This window comes from Hippocampus comes, unplaced genomic scaffold (assembly GCF_001891065.2).
Source record: "Hippocampus comes isolate QL1 unplaced genomic scaffold, H_comes_QL1_v1.1 scaffold275, whole genome shotgun sequence".
In the NCBI taxonomy this organism is placed as follows: Eukaryota; Metazoa; Chordata; class Actinopteri; order Syngnathiformes; family Syngnathidae; genus Hippocampus; species Hippocampus comes.
Window position 1 is genome coordinate 1,132,850 of NW_017804971.1, and position 15,185 is coordinate 1,148,034.

Consider the following 15,185-nt stretch of genomic DNA (forward strand, 5'->3'; position numbering starts at 1 on the left):
CGACCCCTCAACCACCGTGGATACAGAAGCCCTCCATTGCTTCTCCCCTGCAGCTATTTTTAGTCCCTTTAATCATCTTTATTCACTCCAATTATTTGGAGCGGACTGGAAGCAATTAGCGAAAGTCTCGCCCGTGTTAGCTAACGCCGCGGACAATGTATGCTTGATGGCTTTCTCCTGTTAAACCTAATCGGCCTGAACGCGTCATCGCACCAACACAGGTGACAAGGCAGCAAATGAGATATACACTTTTTGCGTGTGTGTGTGTGTGTGTGTGTGCGTGTGTGTGTGTGCATAAGCGTAAGAACAGTGCAAATCTGTACACACACACACACACACACACACACACACACACACACACACACACACACTATATTGAGCATGCATGCGTAGTAGACTGGCAGTACCGTCTCCAGACAGAGGTGCGTGTTAAACATATGGTCAGTGCCTCACACGTGACTCTCTCCGGCATCTCCGAGCAGGCTGTAAAGATGCTGAAATCAAACTCGCCTAAACTGCTCGCTGCCTTTTCATCCCTTCAAGGAGGGAAACACACAACTGTTTTGTATTCAGTGCTGAAATCAGCTGGGGAATGCGTAGCTTTTGAAAGTGAAAATTAAATGTGACACTGTGAGAGTTACTCTTTGTCCTTTATTTTGTTCCTCTCTCGTGGCGACTTTCTGTTTTATTCTATGCAAGGCTCCTTTTATGTCACACAATTTCCTTCTTCCCCTCTCACGCTTCCTGCTTTAATAACCTTTTTTCTTCTCTTTTTGTCGCTTTGAGTCATTTTTGCATCATCCGTATGCCTCGAACCATTTGTCCCACATTCTACTTTCGCCTCTAAAGCCTGTTACTTGCACACTGTATTCCAAAAATTGTAATTCATTCAGGTGTATTTTTTTTTTTAAATATAGTCATCCTTAATCCATCAGTCATTGCTTAATTTGGTTAATATTTTATCATATCAAGTCTTCTTATACCTTATATTGTTGTGATGTACACACTCACATCAGCGTAAACACCACATTAATTAATATATGCTCCATCACTAATTTAATATGTTCCAAATATGTTAATTTATTACGCTGCCGTTGGTTAAAATAGTATAAACACGGAGCTAGCGTCAGCCGTGAACTTCAGAGTCCGTGTTCGTGATAAAGATTGGGACAGAAAAACATTTTTATTTTACATTGCACTAATTCTGCCTTTTCTTTATATTTTGTGAGAAACAGAGTGTTAAATATTTTCCACCCAATGCTCTGAGATTCAATTAGCTTCCAGTTAACCAGCCCTCCTCCTTTGTTGACCCAGCCATGAGCAACCTGACCTTCCAGATTACTCCGGATTCCAACAAGGACAGCGAGACCATCCAGATGGGTCGAGACCTCAAGCTGTCGTGTCACGTCGATGCCAACCCTCAGGACAAGGTCAACTACACCTGGTACAAGAATGGCGCGTTGGTCTTCAACACGGATAGTCTGATCTTGCTGCGCAGCGATCCCGATATGGCCCCGGGCACCAGCAGCTTGGAGATCGTGGACATGAAATTCCGAGACTTGGCCACCTATAGCTGCGTGGCAAACTTCCCGGGCAGCAGCGTGGCGGAGCTCCGAGTGGATGTCAACATCTCCCAGAACAGTGGTAAGATCTTTTTTTTTTTTTTGGGGGGGGCCTTTTTTCTCCTATCCATCCATGTGTCTCATATTTGCATGACTTCCAAAGTGTCTGTCAGTTAAAACAGGGGTCCCCAACCGCCGGGCCGCGGACAGAAAGAATAAATAACTTACACTCCTTCCGTTTTATTCATTTTGGAATCTGAAAGATGTTTAATTTTGAAAAATTACTGGATTCTCTGTTTTATCAGTCTCCAGTATGTCACTCTTGACGCAGGTGAATGCGCGCTTCTCGGTCACGTGATAGGTTACCGCATAAAAAACAAACGTTTTTGAAAAGTTTTTTTCGGGAAGGGGAAAAGGCCCAGCCAGGAGACAGAAGAGGACTTTCAGGAAAGAGAAGGCTACATTTAATCGACGGTATCAGGAGTCCTATTTCAAATACGGCTTTATCTCAACGGGAGATTCACACGCACCAAGCCAGCTCTGCATAATAAGCGGCGATGGTGAGTCGTATTTTTCATGCATTTTTTATTTGCGCCGTATCTTATTTTGAACGCACGTTTAAACGTTACCATAGCGACCAGAGAATGTTGTGGCCAGATAGGACGTTCCTCGTGTCATGATTGGTATTTATTATTATGTTTCGAAAATACCAGACTTTTCAAGCAGGTCATATCATATTATATTGTTGGATCTATCCGGCCTTAAAGGCCGGTCCCTGAAAATATTGTCTGACATGAAACCGGTCCGCGGGGCAAACCCCGCGGACCGGTTTCATGTCAGACAATATTTTAAAGGTTGGGGACCTCTGAGTTAAAAGACAACCTGTCCTAATATCAAGTCATTTCTTCTCTCAAACTTTGTGCGAAAAGTTACTCAATGTTGACATCAGCTACAGGTCATTTCCATTTTTCTTTGCTGCTGTCATGTTAAAACAATACAATAAACTCGACGCCTGAATTGCACACCAAAATTGAACTCCATTAAAAAAATACCTTCATCTATACAATCATGGGAGTAATTTATTCGGCCAAGTGCCGAGGTATCTTGATGACGCGTTCCTTGGGGAGGAGACGGTCAGGGGAGCGCTAAACTGCCGATTAAAAATAAATTGGCTGAGAGTGAGCACATGGGAGAGTGGACTGCTACAGTGTACACCATGAACCACACCCGCGCTTTCCTTTTTGCCCTTTGTCCATCCCATTTTACCAGAATGAATGCCAACAAGTACGTACTTTACTCCATGTGTAGTAATTAGCCACAATGTTAGCGCTCCAAACTGTACAGCCGTCGCTCTTCACGGTTCCCATGTTGCATTAAAGCGGCGTGAGTGTTCAATAAAATTTGCCTTGTTAACGTCGCTTTCTTTTGTACCTTTTTATTCGCCATCTGCCTCTGTTTTCAAGTTTAACTGTCGGACACCATCTGTGGTTTTTATGTCAACACTCACCTCACAGATCCTAAGCATTGCCTTGCATACTAAGTGCTACGCCATGATGATATGTTGTTTCGATTAATGTATGTTCGATCTTTTGCATTTTTCCACCTCCTAGTATCTCCCCCAATACTGACGGTCCCTGCAGGAGGTCACGTGGTTAGTGCACGAGAAGGCGGGACGGCAGAGCTGGTGTGCTTGGTGGTGGATGGTAAGCCGCGTCCACCGATCTTATGGTCCCGCACCGAAAAGGACCTGCTGATGCCATCTGGGAAGGCTGTGGCGGAGACGCCCGATGGCCGCTTGAAGCTGAGAAACGTAAGCCGCGACATGATGGGCTTTTACCGCTGCCAGACTGCTCCTTACAACGGACTCAACATCAAACGGCGAGAGGCCCAGGTCCAGCTCATTGTGCAATGTGAGTGTTGAAGTGAACATTTTCGCCGAAGAAATCCATTTTTCTACCTCTACAACGGGAACACTTGTACCACGTTGGGCCTGTTCAACTTGTCGAGTCCTGGGAAATGTTTGGTCCGATGTTAAAGATGAGTGAAGAGAAAGCCAAGAGTCAACATTTTTGTCACATCGTTCCAGACAAGTATAGTAAAGTACAAGTGCAAACACAACCATACACCTCTGAAGTAGTGACTGATATCATAAATGTGAGTAGACTTTCATCTCAAAAACCTCTGAGAAAAAAAATATAAAAAGATGAAATCGTAAAATGACATGAATTTATTTGGCACCCCATCTGAGTTTCCACCCATCAGAGGAACAGAATTCCCGCCATTCCTTTGTCATTGTTTTATTGTCCTTGAATGATTTAAGTCAGCTCGATGCTAGGTGCTTTTACTGAAGTAGTCTAGATTTTAGTTTCATGTCCCCTTCATTAAAAACAAACCAAAAAAATGATTCAATATTATTATTGTAATTGAGGCAGCCAAGATATACTGTATATGATGTAGCCGGAGCAGAATGAAGCAGTTTAAATTACTGGATTCCATTGTGCTCCCTTCGTCCGCAAGGATTTACAGGGCTTGCTAATGCAAGCCGGGCGGAAGGGCAACACTGTGTGAGCCCTGCTGTCCACACTGGCCAAGTCTGATTAATGGACCAGGTGGCCACCCCATTCTTGGTGCAGAGAGAAACATCGAGACGAGACACATGGATAGACCAGCAAGCGCGTGTGGACGAAAAACAGGTTTAAGAGCGAGCCTGAAATGGACAAGTGGCATAAGGGGAGATGAGGGGATGCATAGTGAGGCACTAACATTAAAAAAACAACCAAAAACGTGTTCTGGTCAGGTTATGGCGATGGACAACACGGTAAGCAAAAAGGGTAGAGAGCAATTCAACAGCAGCTCAGGAATGTGTTGGAAAACAGATCTGTCTCCATTTCACGCCGTCCTTAATTCGTGTCACGTTGTACTGTTTTTTTTTGTTTGTTTGTCCATTTTGGACTGTTATCGATGTGAGGGAAAGATTTTGATGGCAGATGCAATTAAGTATCCATGCAGTCTTGTCAAACTTGCCCCCCGCTCTGTTTTCTTTGCATGTTATTCTTTCCATCCCACCTGGCTGTTCTTCCTCATTGCCATTCTCATCATCATCAATCAACTAACGGAGGGAGGACCCTCTCCCTCGCCCACCCTCTGTCTATCCGGTCCGGTCATTCCGTCTCTGCATCCTTTCGCTCATATTCAATCATCGACTTCGTTCACTTTCACGGCGTATTTTTCCCCATCGTTCGTCTTCCTCATTGTTGCTTTCTCCCTCCCTGTCATCCCTCGTTGCTGCGTTCACACACCACATCCCGCTCTAAATTGATTTTTACTTTGTTTACTGTAAATGTTCGGCACGGTTAGTGTTGCTGTCCCGGGGGACGAATCTATATGCATTCATCGAAACCTTTGTTTGCATTCAGAGTGCTCTTCTGATGACGTGAAGTATTGTGGCAAGATGCTTGAGAGAATTTGAAAGAGTGAGGCATCACTGAGGTATCATGACCATTTTTGGCTTTTTAAAAGCTATACAAGTCCATACAGAAGAACAGTCAACTTAAATACGTATGTTGCTCTTAAACATGACACCAAGACCAAAACAGTGGCTTGATGCAGAAATCAGACTGTGATTAGGATACAATGATGACATCTTTTCTACAGATCTCAAATACTTTAAACGGCGAAAGGACCTAAGAGCATCATGAGCCATAGTGGAGTGGAAGAATATGTCGACTAAGAAAACCAAATCACAGATTTGACGAAAAATCAAGCTTCATACTTTCATTGGTCTCAAAAAGAGAACATATCTTGGATACAGGATATATTGTCATTGTATTTAACAATAACCAGTGAGAAGCGGTTTAAAATGCGCCCAGTCACCAAATGATCCCATTTTGTCGAATGGTCCGAAAGGGCAAACACACCCTCGTTGGCCCGTGTGTTAAAAACCAAAAATGTTTCACATAAAGGCCTTCCTGTTCAAAAATGTCCGACTTCCCACTCAGTCCTCTCCACACTTTACCTTCTCTCAGTGCCCATGACACATGTTCCCAAAGTCAGACATCAGCATGCCGACTGTATTTGCCTCTAAACAGCAGCAGGCTATGTGACCGTAGTCCCACCACCGCATGGTCTTCGCATCGCTCTTCAGACCGTTCTGCTCATTGATTTCACCATTCCAGTCTGTCTATATGACATAGATTAGACTATAATTACACCTGCATCTGATAAACGTGACTCCTAATGTACTGTAGCAACGCTCCCTCACCCCTGGGACCACGAACACACAATCTCGACGCTGTTAGTAAGGCGGTACTGCCATTAGCAGCGTGTCTATTATGCACATGATTAGCCGGGGGGTGAACTAGCTGCCCGGTGATTTGTGGTGGACTAATTTGCCTGTGTTGTGTCTTCGCTAACCTTGAGGCAACACCAGATAGTCAGTCAATATCCGCAAAGGCAGGCAAGGCTGCAGGCAGGTTAATTGTGGCTTGTTCGGTAGGTTAACAGGACAGAAAGGTTTGTGCTTCTGGGAAATGTTGAAGTTGTCATGGTAATATTGCGGATGTCAGAGAAGTTATTCAGGATTTCTGTTTAAGTCGTCTTTCCAGCGACATGATGACATCGAACTTGTTAACGCAGCCCGAAAGGCTGTGTCGTGTCTTCTTCATCCAGTTTGGTCTGATATAGTGTTGAGTACATCCCTCATCCATCCGTTTGTGGATGAGTTTGAGCCAATCCCGGCGTGAGGAAGGGTACACCCTGGACTGGTCGGCAGCCAATCGTAGCCAATCGCAGGGCACATCGAGACAAACAATCATTCTTACTCACAATCACACCTTGGGACAATTTAGAGTGTTATAGTAGGGGGTTGCCACCATTTTGGATCGCAAGCGCATGCTCAGGCATCAGTGTTGACATTTATAAAGTACATAATCCGACTAAAAGTTTGTGTACTTGTTGTCTTGACAGATCCTCCCATTCTGGACCCAGTGTATCAAGACACACGTGCAAGGAACTATCAGATGGTGACCCTCAGGTGTTCTGTCCTCCGCTCCAATCCATCACGTATCACGGACATCCGCTGGTACCGCAACGGCAACTTCATCCTCATGCCCATGCCGGACCTGAAGGAGACTCCAGAGCTGAGATTCAAACTGGAGCCTACTAACAACGGATCTTATGAGTGCAGAGTCAGCAATAGTGTAGGAACATCCACATGCAGATTTAATGTCTCTGGTAAGAAACCCAAAACTATAATTGACAATGATGTGGCGTCAAACGCTCCTAAATTAGATCAGCAATGAATTATACCCTTTGCATGAATCTGAATTTTGCCATGTTTTGTGTTCTTCACTGAGATATTTGTCTTCCAAAGGCCTCCACAGTGTTGGCCGATCAACATTTTCTTTCAATGAAAAATTTGGGAGAACACCGCAACTGCAAAATGAAGTTTAGTGATGGAATTGGCAAATAAACCGAGAACGTTTCTTCTTTTCTCTCAATGCTCTCAAGCGCAACCTTACAGTGTTGAATTCTACTTCGACACACCCAACCCGGTCAGAATTCTGAAAGAGAACAACTACTCTTACAACCTGCAGTGGACCCAGAAAGATCCCGAGGCTACAGATCGCATCATCGGCTACTGGATTGTTGTCCGGAAGGTAAAGCCAAACGTCATTATGCACCGAAGGAACCTGCAAAATGTATGGAAAGTTGGGGCTTGTAGTTAACGCATCACAGTCAGAAATTGTGGGTTTAAATTTATGCTCGGGCCTTTCTGTGTGGTGTCTGCACGTACGCCCTTGCGCCAGCAAGTATCTTTTTTATGGGTACGCCATCTTTTTTTTTTTTTTTTTTTACAGATTTCCAATACATGCATGTTAGTTTCATTTAAACAGGACTAAATTTAACTTACCTGTGAAACACTGCGTAATACACAAACACGCACATGAACACACAGTGAGGTCTGCCTGTTTTGTCAAGCACAAGGATGCACATCTGTATCTAGCGGAGCGTGCATGCAAAGTAAGCGTGGGCCATTAAGAGCTCTGGGAGGGCGAGTGAGTGTGTAGTTAATCAATTGGGGACTTAGACTGAATAAACAATGAGACGGTGCACCGCCTCTTCTTTTATTTATTTTTTTTAATTGCCTGTCTTCCGAGGCTCACGACTTGTCAGTGAGTTTATTTTCATGTGACATCTCTTTTCGATCCAAGGTACAGCATCTATTTTTGGAACGTGATGTTAAGTACAAAACACATAGAGAGTAAGGCTCAGTTAAGCGCGCGTTATGAGGGTTGAGAAAAAATACGAATCAAAGTGGCTACATGCTTTTTAATCTGAATAATTATCCATTTATTTTCTTATTTTCTTTCATTTGAGCCCTGAAGACTGCCCTTCTTCGGTGTTTGTGTGTGTCTGCGCTCGTGCATGGATTCCTGCAAACTAGAATGTAGACAATGCCAACTTGCATTTGTGCAGCTGAATAGTTTCTTCTACTCCTATTTCAATACCGGAAGGCTGGTCAAATGAAGTAAGGCTACACAGAGAGGAGGAGAATTATCTGTGTCCTTCATTGAGATTCCAATTTCATTGTATTTCATGGGCCTTCCGCTTTTCTCCTCGATCACTGTGCTTTGTGCTCTGATTAGGAAAAAAATATATAATAAAACACACACACATACACTTTTAGTCTTGTGATTGCCCACCTCTTAGCCTGCAGCTGTTCATGTATTGAGAATAATTCGCCATTTCTTTTCTTTTTCCGTTCAACTGAGCCCTCAAGACTGCCTCAAAAAAGACTCATGCACTGAGTAACTGGTGCATAACTTCTGATTTAGTGTTTTTTTTATACATATGATATAGCAAAAAAAAAAAAAAACCCATGATAAAATGATATATATGTTTTGAATAAAATAACTATAAGACACATTCAACCACAAGAAATGTCTTAATTGAAGTTGTTTTGTTTCTGCTCGTGAAACAGCACAAGTTTGAAATTGGAGTTCTTGGAGGTTGAATTGTGGCCCTTTTGAAGCACATCGGTCGAATTTGAGGCCTTTGGCATTGTGCTTCTCCTGACTGTGAGCTGCAAGCCTTTGCTTCTTCCATGCTTCATGTCATGTAATTCATGTCATGTCAAGGCAAGGCAGGGCAGCTTTATTTGTGCGCATTTGACGCAAGGTAACTTTATTTGCGTCACCTGATTAAAAGTATAACTTTTTTTTTTTTTTAAACCTGTAGATGAGCCACTTTTGAGAATTTTGAATTGGGCCGTGGAGGCTTTTTGTGCAGTCTGCATGTGACTGCATGCCTGAGCCTGTTTGATGGGTGAACTGAAGTCAAATATCAATAATGGTTATGTCAGAATGGTGAAACAGTCTTTTGACAGACAAGAAGATGCAAATGAAAGGAAAACATGAAATCTTGACTGATCCTTGAACTATCAACGAGAGGAGCAGATCACTGAAAAGTCACACCATCTCAATTTCTCAAGCCATCTATTCTGGCAACACTTTCTACGGCTCATCCTCTTAACGCCTCAGCACTCCATCTTTTTAGAACGTGCTTGATGATGTGGGGCTCTCGGGGGGGACACGTTGAGACCGTAACACACCCACACTCAGATCAAATGTGGAGCAGACATCTTTACTGTAGAATTGACATACTTTTGAACACCCGCATACAAACACACGTGTCGGCTTCTGCTTGTTAGGTTTGTCTGAAGTCTTAAGCACCACAATGGCGCAAACGTCCGCTTCTAACTGCGCCCATCTTCGAAAATGTCAAAGAAAGAAAACTGCACCCATGCGCGCAATTAGACCACACTTGGCACCAGACTTGCGCTGGGCACGAAAATAGGGTCTGAATGTGTCACGACTCGTACAGCTGGAGCAGACCTCCCATTATCATATATATGAGAAATTTGAAGAAAAAAAAAAGAAGACGAAAATAAATCACGATGAATTAAAAGTGTACATTGAATCTGGTAACTGAATAATATTAGGATGTAATATCGCCCACGATACAGATTTAGTCAACTCTAATCTCTCTCAAGACTCCACAGCTGCTGGTCCCACGTGCTCATAAACACAAAGCATGACTTCACATACACACGGTTCAGAGCGACAGACTGCCGGATGTAGTCATGAAAGCGAGCCATTAATAGAGGATGAGCGAATAATTAACCCCACAGTCTTTATTATTTGAAGAGGCCGTCGCCTCTCGTGTTCTCGATCCATATTTAGCCCATGCGCATAATTCTTTGTTTCCATTGTGCGAAGGCCTCAACAATCTTACACTCTTTTCACACGTAATTTGACTTGTTATCTTTACAAAAGGAAGCGGTGACTCTAATGGAAAGGTTTTGAAATTGAACTGACTGACTGGTGTGTTTCGAGTGAGGAAAAGGAGCTTGTGTCTGCAGATATCATTGCTCTCCCCTGTTGAACAACCGCAGGGCGGTTATTGATCTGGAGCGATGTGCGACACGAGATGTAGATGATGTGGTCAAAGTAAATAGTCTATGAATGTTTCATATTTTACGCAAATTTGCTGATGTAGCTTAATCTAAAATGTCAAACTGATTCTAGAACTTTAGTTAGCCTAAGCACCTATTAGGGTGAACAGGCCTGTTTTTAACTTGTGAAAATTTATAAGGGAATTATACAAATTCTTACAATAAAACTGATCATTCAAGCGAGAAGCCGATGAATTTTCATAATGTGACTCAAGATGGTGACGCAACATGAATCCAAAATGTCTTTCTCTGTTTCTAATTACCGATCTCATAGTACAGTAATTGTAAACAACTGGGATTGACCAGGATTATGCATACAACTGCGTCATACAGATATTGGCTCTTTCCAGTGTCACAGTTGCTACCATTTGTTTACTTTTTAATGCTGCAAATGTCCCTATTCCTGCAAAAGTCATTGAGCATAGCATATTTTGATCTGCATTTTTGATGCATTTCCCCTTCATCACTTTTGTAGATATTGTATTCTTCCTAAATGTATGGTCGATAGGTTTTGTTGGAAAAATATCTGGATAATATTGTATTGTAAGTGTCACGGTGCAGGGGTGGTGGAGGACCCCCAAAAAGCAGGCAAGAAGGAGGAGCAGGGTGAACTTTACAAACTGTATTCACAAAATGCTGAGAAAACTAAATCCAGAAGAAACAAAGTCCTGGAAACAAGAATCCAAAGCAACAATCAAAAACCGATGGCAGAAGCAAAACACTAACAGAAACAGAGTCAGAAACAGCAACGACCCGACACCGAGTGTTCGGCCCGGGAGCCATTTTCACAGAAAACTAATGACATGATGACCAACAGGTGTGCCGATGTAGGAGGAGCCCTACAGAGCCACCTGTTGCTCCCAAACAAACCAACCGTGACAGTAAGATACTCTGATTCCCCACCCAAGCGACCCATGTGGCATACATTCCTCCCTCCATTGTCATCCACATTTCCTTATTACATAACATTTCACTCAAAAATTGAATCGACCGTTCTCTGTCGAACAATCAGTGGCCCAATCATGCGTCAGGTTCCACGCTACAAGCATACTGCGACTTGTATCTTTAGGATACATTGTGAGTCTTTATAGAAATATAACAAAAATGTTCTGACTGGCGGGCGGAAAGTGGGCTTACGCAAACTGTTCACAACCTTCAGGAAGCCAGCCAGGCCAAGGCACTAAACAAACTGCAGCAGTTCAACTAAAAGCACTCTCAATTCATTGGAAAATATGATGTCTGCACATTCATTTTATCTTTGATAGTCGACCATCCAGATGAGCACAGAAGAAGCCATCAAAATGTTTTAAAAATCTCAGTGAAGTTGCACATGGAGAGTTCGTCTTAATGGAATTGTAGACAGGAAAAATATGTTGTTGACTCAAAAAGGCTGCATAGACATATACAAACATTTATATCTATTTTCCATAACCAAAACATATGTACATATGTGCATTTGCAGATCTTGATTCCTCGTAATACTTTGTCCTCTCACTTCTGAGGCTCAGTTTCCACTGCATCAGTGGCATCTCTTCCCCACTTATCGCAGAATGCATATGCACACCAGCTCCACCTTTCTCCCAATTTTGCACATCATTATGCACCGTGTGTTTATGGGATATGAGAATGCTTACATGGATGAACACGGGGCGTAACTCTTTGCATTATAGTGGGAACCTAAATGTTGATTCATGTATGTTAGCCCCGGAACGTATGTTAGCCCCGGTAGCCGGTGTGGCTCACAGTGCAGAATCTGTCAAAACAAGCAGAATTTTTCAAAAGGAAAATAATGCGGTTTGAATGTGAGCGAATGACTCATGATATTGTTCAATTTGTGAAAGAAATTAGGGGAGAGGCACAGTGTTGGATTGGAAAAATACCCCTGTCACATGAATAGGAGATTTAACAAAATCAGGTTAACAAGTGCAACTAAAAAGACATTGAAAATGTGTGAGGGGAGGGGGTATTAGGGCGGAGGCAGCCTTTCAAGCCGTGTTGCACCTGCTCAGCTCACCTGAAGTAACACTGAGGGAAGGGTTAGGTGAAGGAAAGCCAACAAAAGGTATTGACATTAGAGTTGTGAATTGGGTATTGTGTCTCCATGAGTCTGCGTCTTAAGTCAACATCCAGCAAGCAAAAATACATTTTGTCATTGCCATTGGGATAACCTCGGTGAGTCATGAACAGTGGGGAAAAAAAGCCACTATGGCCCAAGGGAGATCATTGTGAGACGATGCGAGACGGGGCAGGGGGTGTTATGGACAAATTTGACTTGCCGTGATTGCCGTGGATTCCAGATGGGATGTTGAAACTCTACAAAAATGCGACATGGTGGTCACGATGCAGATGAGAAACTACATCTAAAGCTAAGACATGGTTTTACTTCCCTCCATTGCCTGAGAGCGAGCGCGTGCATTTTCTAGCAATGTTTACGTAATAAACAGGCTCTTTTGCATGTTTTGGTACAAGAGATGGTTTAGTGAGTTAGTTGTTGAGAGGACAGTATACAATATCGTGTACTGACCGTCTGCGTTGCATGGTATCCGTGTTTCATGCCCATGATGTAAAGTCCCTGCACTTTTCATCCGTTTAACCCGTTCATACACACACGCACACACGCACGCAGACAAACACACACTTCTGTTGCATGCATTACCTGATAATGGCACACTGTGGGCGTACCAGCGTGTCATGGTCGAGTGGCTGACCTAAATGCATTAGAGAGAGCTCACTGTCAGGTCTTTAAGTAGCTCGGCTCAGCGTCAGATACACAGCTAATGGAGCCTTCTAGACGGGGGCGGACTAACACAGCAAAAGCATTGTTAAAACGGTGTCAACAAATTACACACTCAGACCTGATTTGCTTTTAGTTTTGCAAGGTAAGAGCTGCGCTGAATTAACAATTTTCCACTCGCCAGTTCGATTCCAATTTATTTGATTTCAGATTTACTGACGGTTGGTTATGTCACGTTTCTGTGCTGGACCAAGTGGAGTCTGAGGGGTCAGAATTGAATGAAGCACAATAATACAACCGCTAGCGTTATTTCCTTCTCTTCAGAAATGCAATAAATAACTATAATTTGATATCATTATAAAATAGAAAAACTGTTTTTCTTAAAATCAAGAGGAATAAAATGGGATTTTTTTCATGTGCCCTCAAAAGTAGTAACGTTTTTTTTTTCTTGAGTTGTATTACAATTTATCCTCATAATTGTTTCTTTTCACCATTTACCGTCAAAATATGTAAATTTTCTAATAATTCCAATACATTGCTTTTTGGAGACAAAAATACGATGAAAATCTCATATAAACCATCTCCGAAGCATACGTGCAAGGAAAACGCTTGGAATTGGCTCGTACCCATTTCCCGTTGGTCGTAAAGGCAAATATGAAGGGCAAGCGTTGTCGTAAAATAATACAAGGATATGATGATCAATACGCTACCATTAGTGATTATCCACAGCACAAAGTACATATCTGCCGAGCTCCAATCAGGAAGCCTGTAATCTCATCAGATTTGAATTGTGTGTATTTGTCATACATGTCCTGCTTAACCTTGTATCCTCATTAACTTATTAGTTTGTTTTTTTTTCGGAAGCAGCCGCCAGTGTGGCTGAGAGATACGAGTGACAGTTATGCAAATGTTTACAATCTCTAGGTGCCCCAGTACAAATATTGACGTTATAGTACAAGGTACTTTGAAAGAAAGGAATTCAGAAGTAAGCAATATACATCCAGAGCAGAGGGGACAAAAGAGGGGGGAGAATAAAGTTATTCAGGCAATTCTGCAGTCTTTTGAATGCATCTTTTATTTTATCTGCGTCTCAAGCAGATTTCTTGTACTTGTGATCCTATTTGCTGTGTTTGTGCACTGCGGGAATTCAATTCTGCTCGCCAGTGTCTTTTTTTTTCCACACCTGTAGATATTCTTGTACAGTATGTCTAAAGCTCTGCCTCTCCCTCGCTACCGCGATCCAGAACAAGCAGGATGTGCTGTCGAAGCACATCGAAATCAAGAGCAAGGAGCCAGAGAAGGGAGTGCTGATGTCCTACACCATTCCCGACCTGAGAATACCTCTTTCCTATGAGGTCCGATTGGCTCCCATCACCACCTACAGCACCGGGGAATACGTCAGTCGCACCATCCAGTACTCAGAGCGTGAGTGTTCATACACTGATGAATATGCAGAGATACTCTTCATTTCAAACACAATATGTTTTTTTCATTTTTTTATGAACTCATAAAGCACCTATGCACTGAGCATTACTTTGCTGCCAAAGAAATCATGACAAAATTCACTTTTGATGCAAAAACTACATTTTTTTAAACGATGTTAGTTTTTTTTTTTCTCACAAAATTTAATTTTTTATTTTATTTTTTTTAATGCAATGAACGTATTTCTCATTCGGGATAATGGAAATAGCAGAGTTGCCATCAAAAAATATAATCAAGTTGAAGCGATATTTAGCATTTGTCGCAAAAATAGCAGCTGTTCATATGAAAGCATAAAGACGATCAACATACCATATACGGAGGGCCAAAAGTAGAGGTACACTGGCAGGTTATATTTCACAGGGCTAAAACATTTATTAACACCTGTATGTAGTTGTTAGTATTGACACTTTTAGCACAATTTCATCTCTTTTGTTCTTAAAATGACTCAGATCCCTCCAGAACACATTGACCCACAACACAACCTGCCATCCTATTATTTGGCCGTATCTATCGATCTATCCATCCAGATTTAAACATGACTTGTAGGTATCTTTTTATAAATGCAGCAACCCAAAAAAAATCCACCCAGAGCTAAGGAGAAAGCCTTTGATTCTCACTGATAGGAGTTTTTCTCAGGCTTGGTGAAATCTTGCGTGATGTCATGCACAAGGGTCGTCCACATTCAATTTTGTCCGACATATTTTGTAGTGAAACTCCCCCACACAGTACACAATTCTTTGCTTTTAGAAGTTCTATTTTCTTGACTCTTGGACTTACAGTATCTACATGTTAACCGGTGCTCCATTTTCTTACAGCGTACACCTACCCAAGACCCTCAGGTGAGTTCTCTCGCTTAGCTTCCATCTTCTACACTCATCCTCTATCCTCTTCT

At 42.4% G+C, this 15,185-nt stretch overlaps 1 protein-coding gene across 4 annotated transcripts in view; it reads left to right on the forward strand.

The window, feature by feature from the left end:
• Positions 1-15,185, forward strand: part of mdga1 (MAM domain containing glycosylphosphatidylinositol anchor 1) — a 165,525-nt gene that overhangs the window by 124,971 nt on the left and 25,369 nt on the right. For all 4 annotated transcript variants that reach the window (XM_019891665.1, XM_019891672.1, XM_019891647.1 and 1 more), the window contains 6 exons: positions 1,315-1,644; positions 3,173-3,472; positions 6,528-6,794; positions 7,071-7,219; positions 14,056-14,236; positions 15,109-15,132. In XM_019891665.1, the coding sequence (XP_019747224.1) occupies positions 1,315-1,644; positions 3,173-3,472; positions 6,528-6,794; positions 7,071-7,219; positions 14,056-14,236; positions 15,109-15,132 (1,251 nt within the window). The remainder of the gene's footprint in view (positions 1-1,314; positions 1,645-3,172; positions 3,473-6,527; positions 6,795-7,070; positions 7,220-14,055; positions 14,237-15,108; positions 15,133-15,185) is intronic.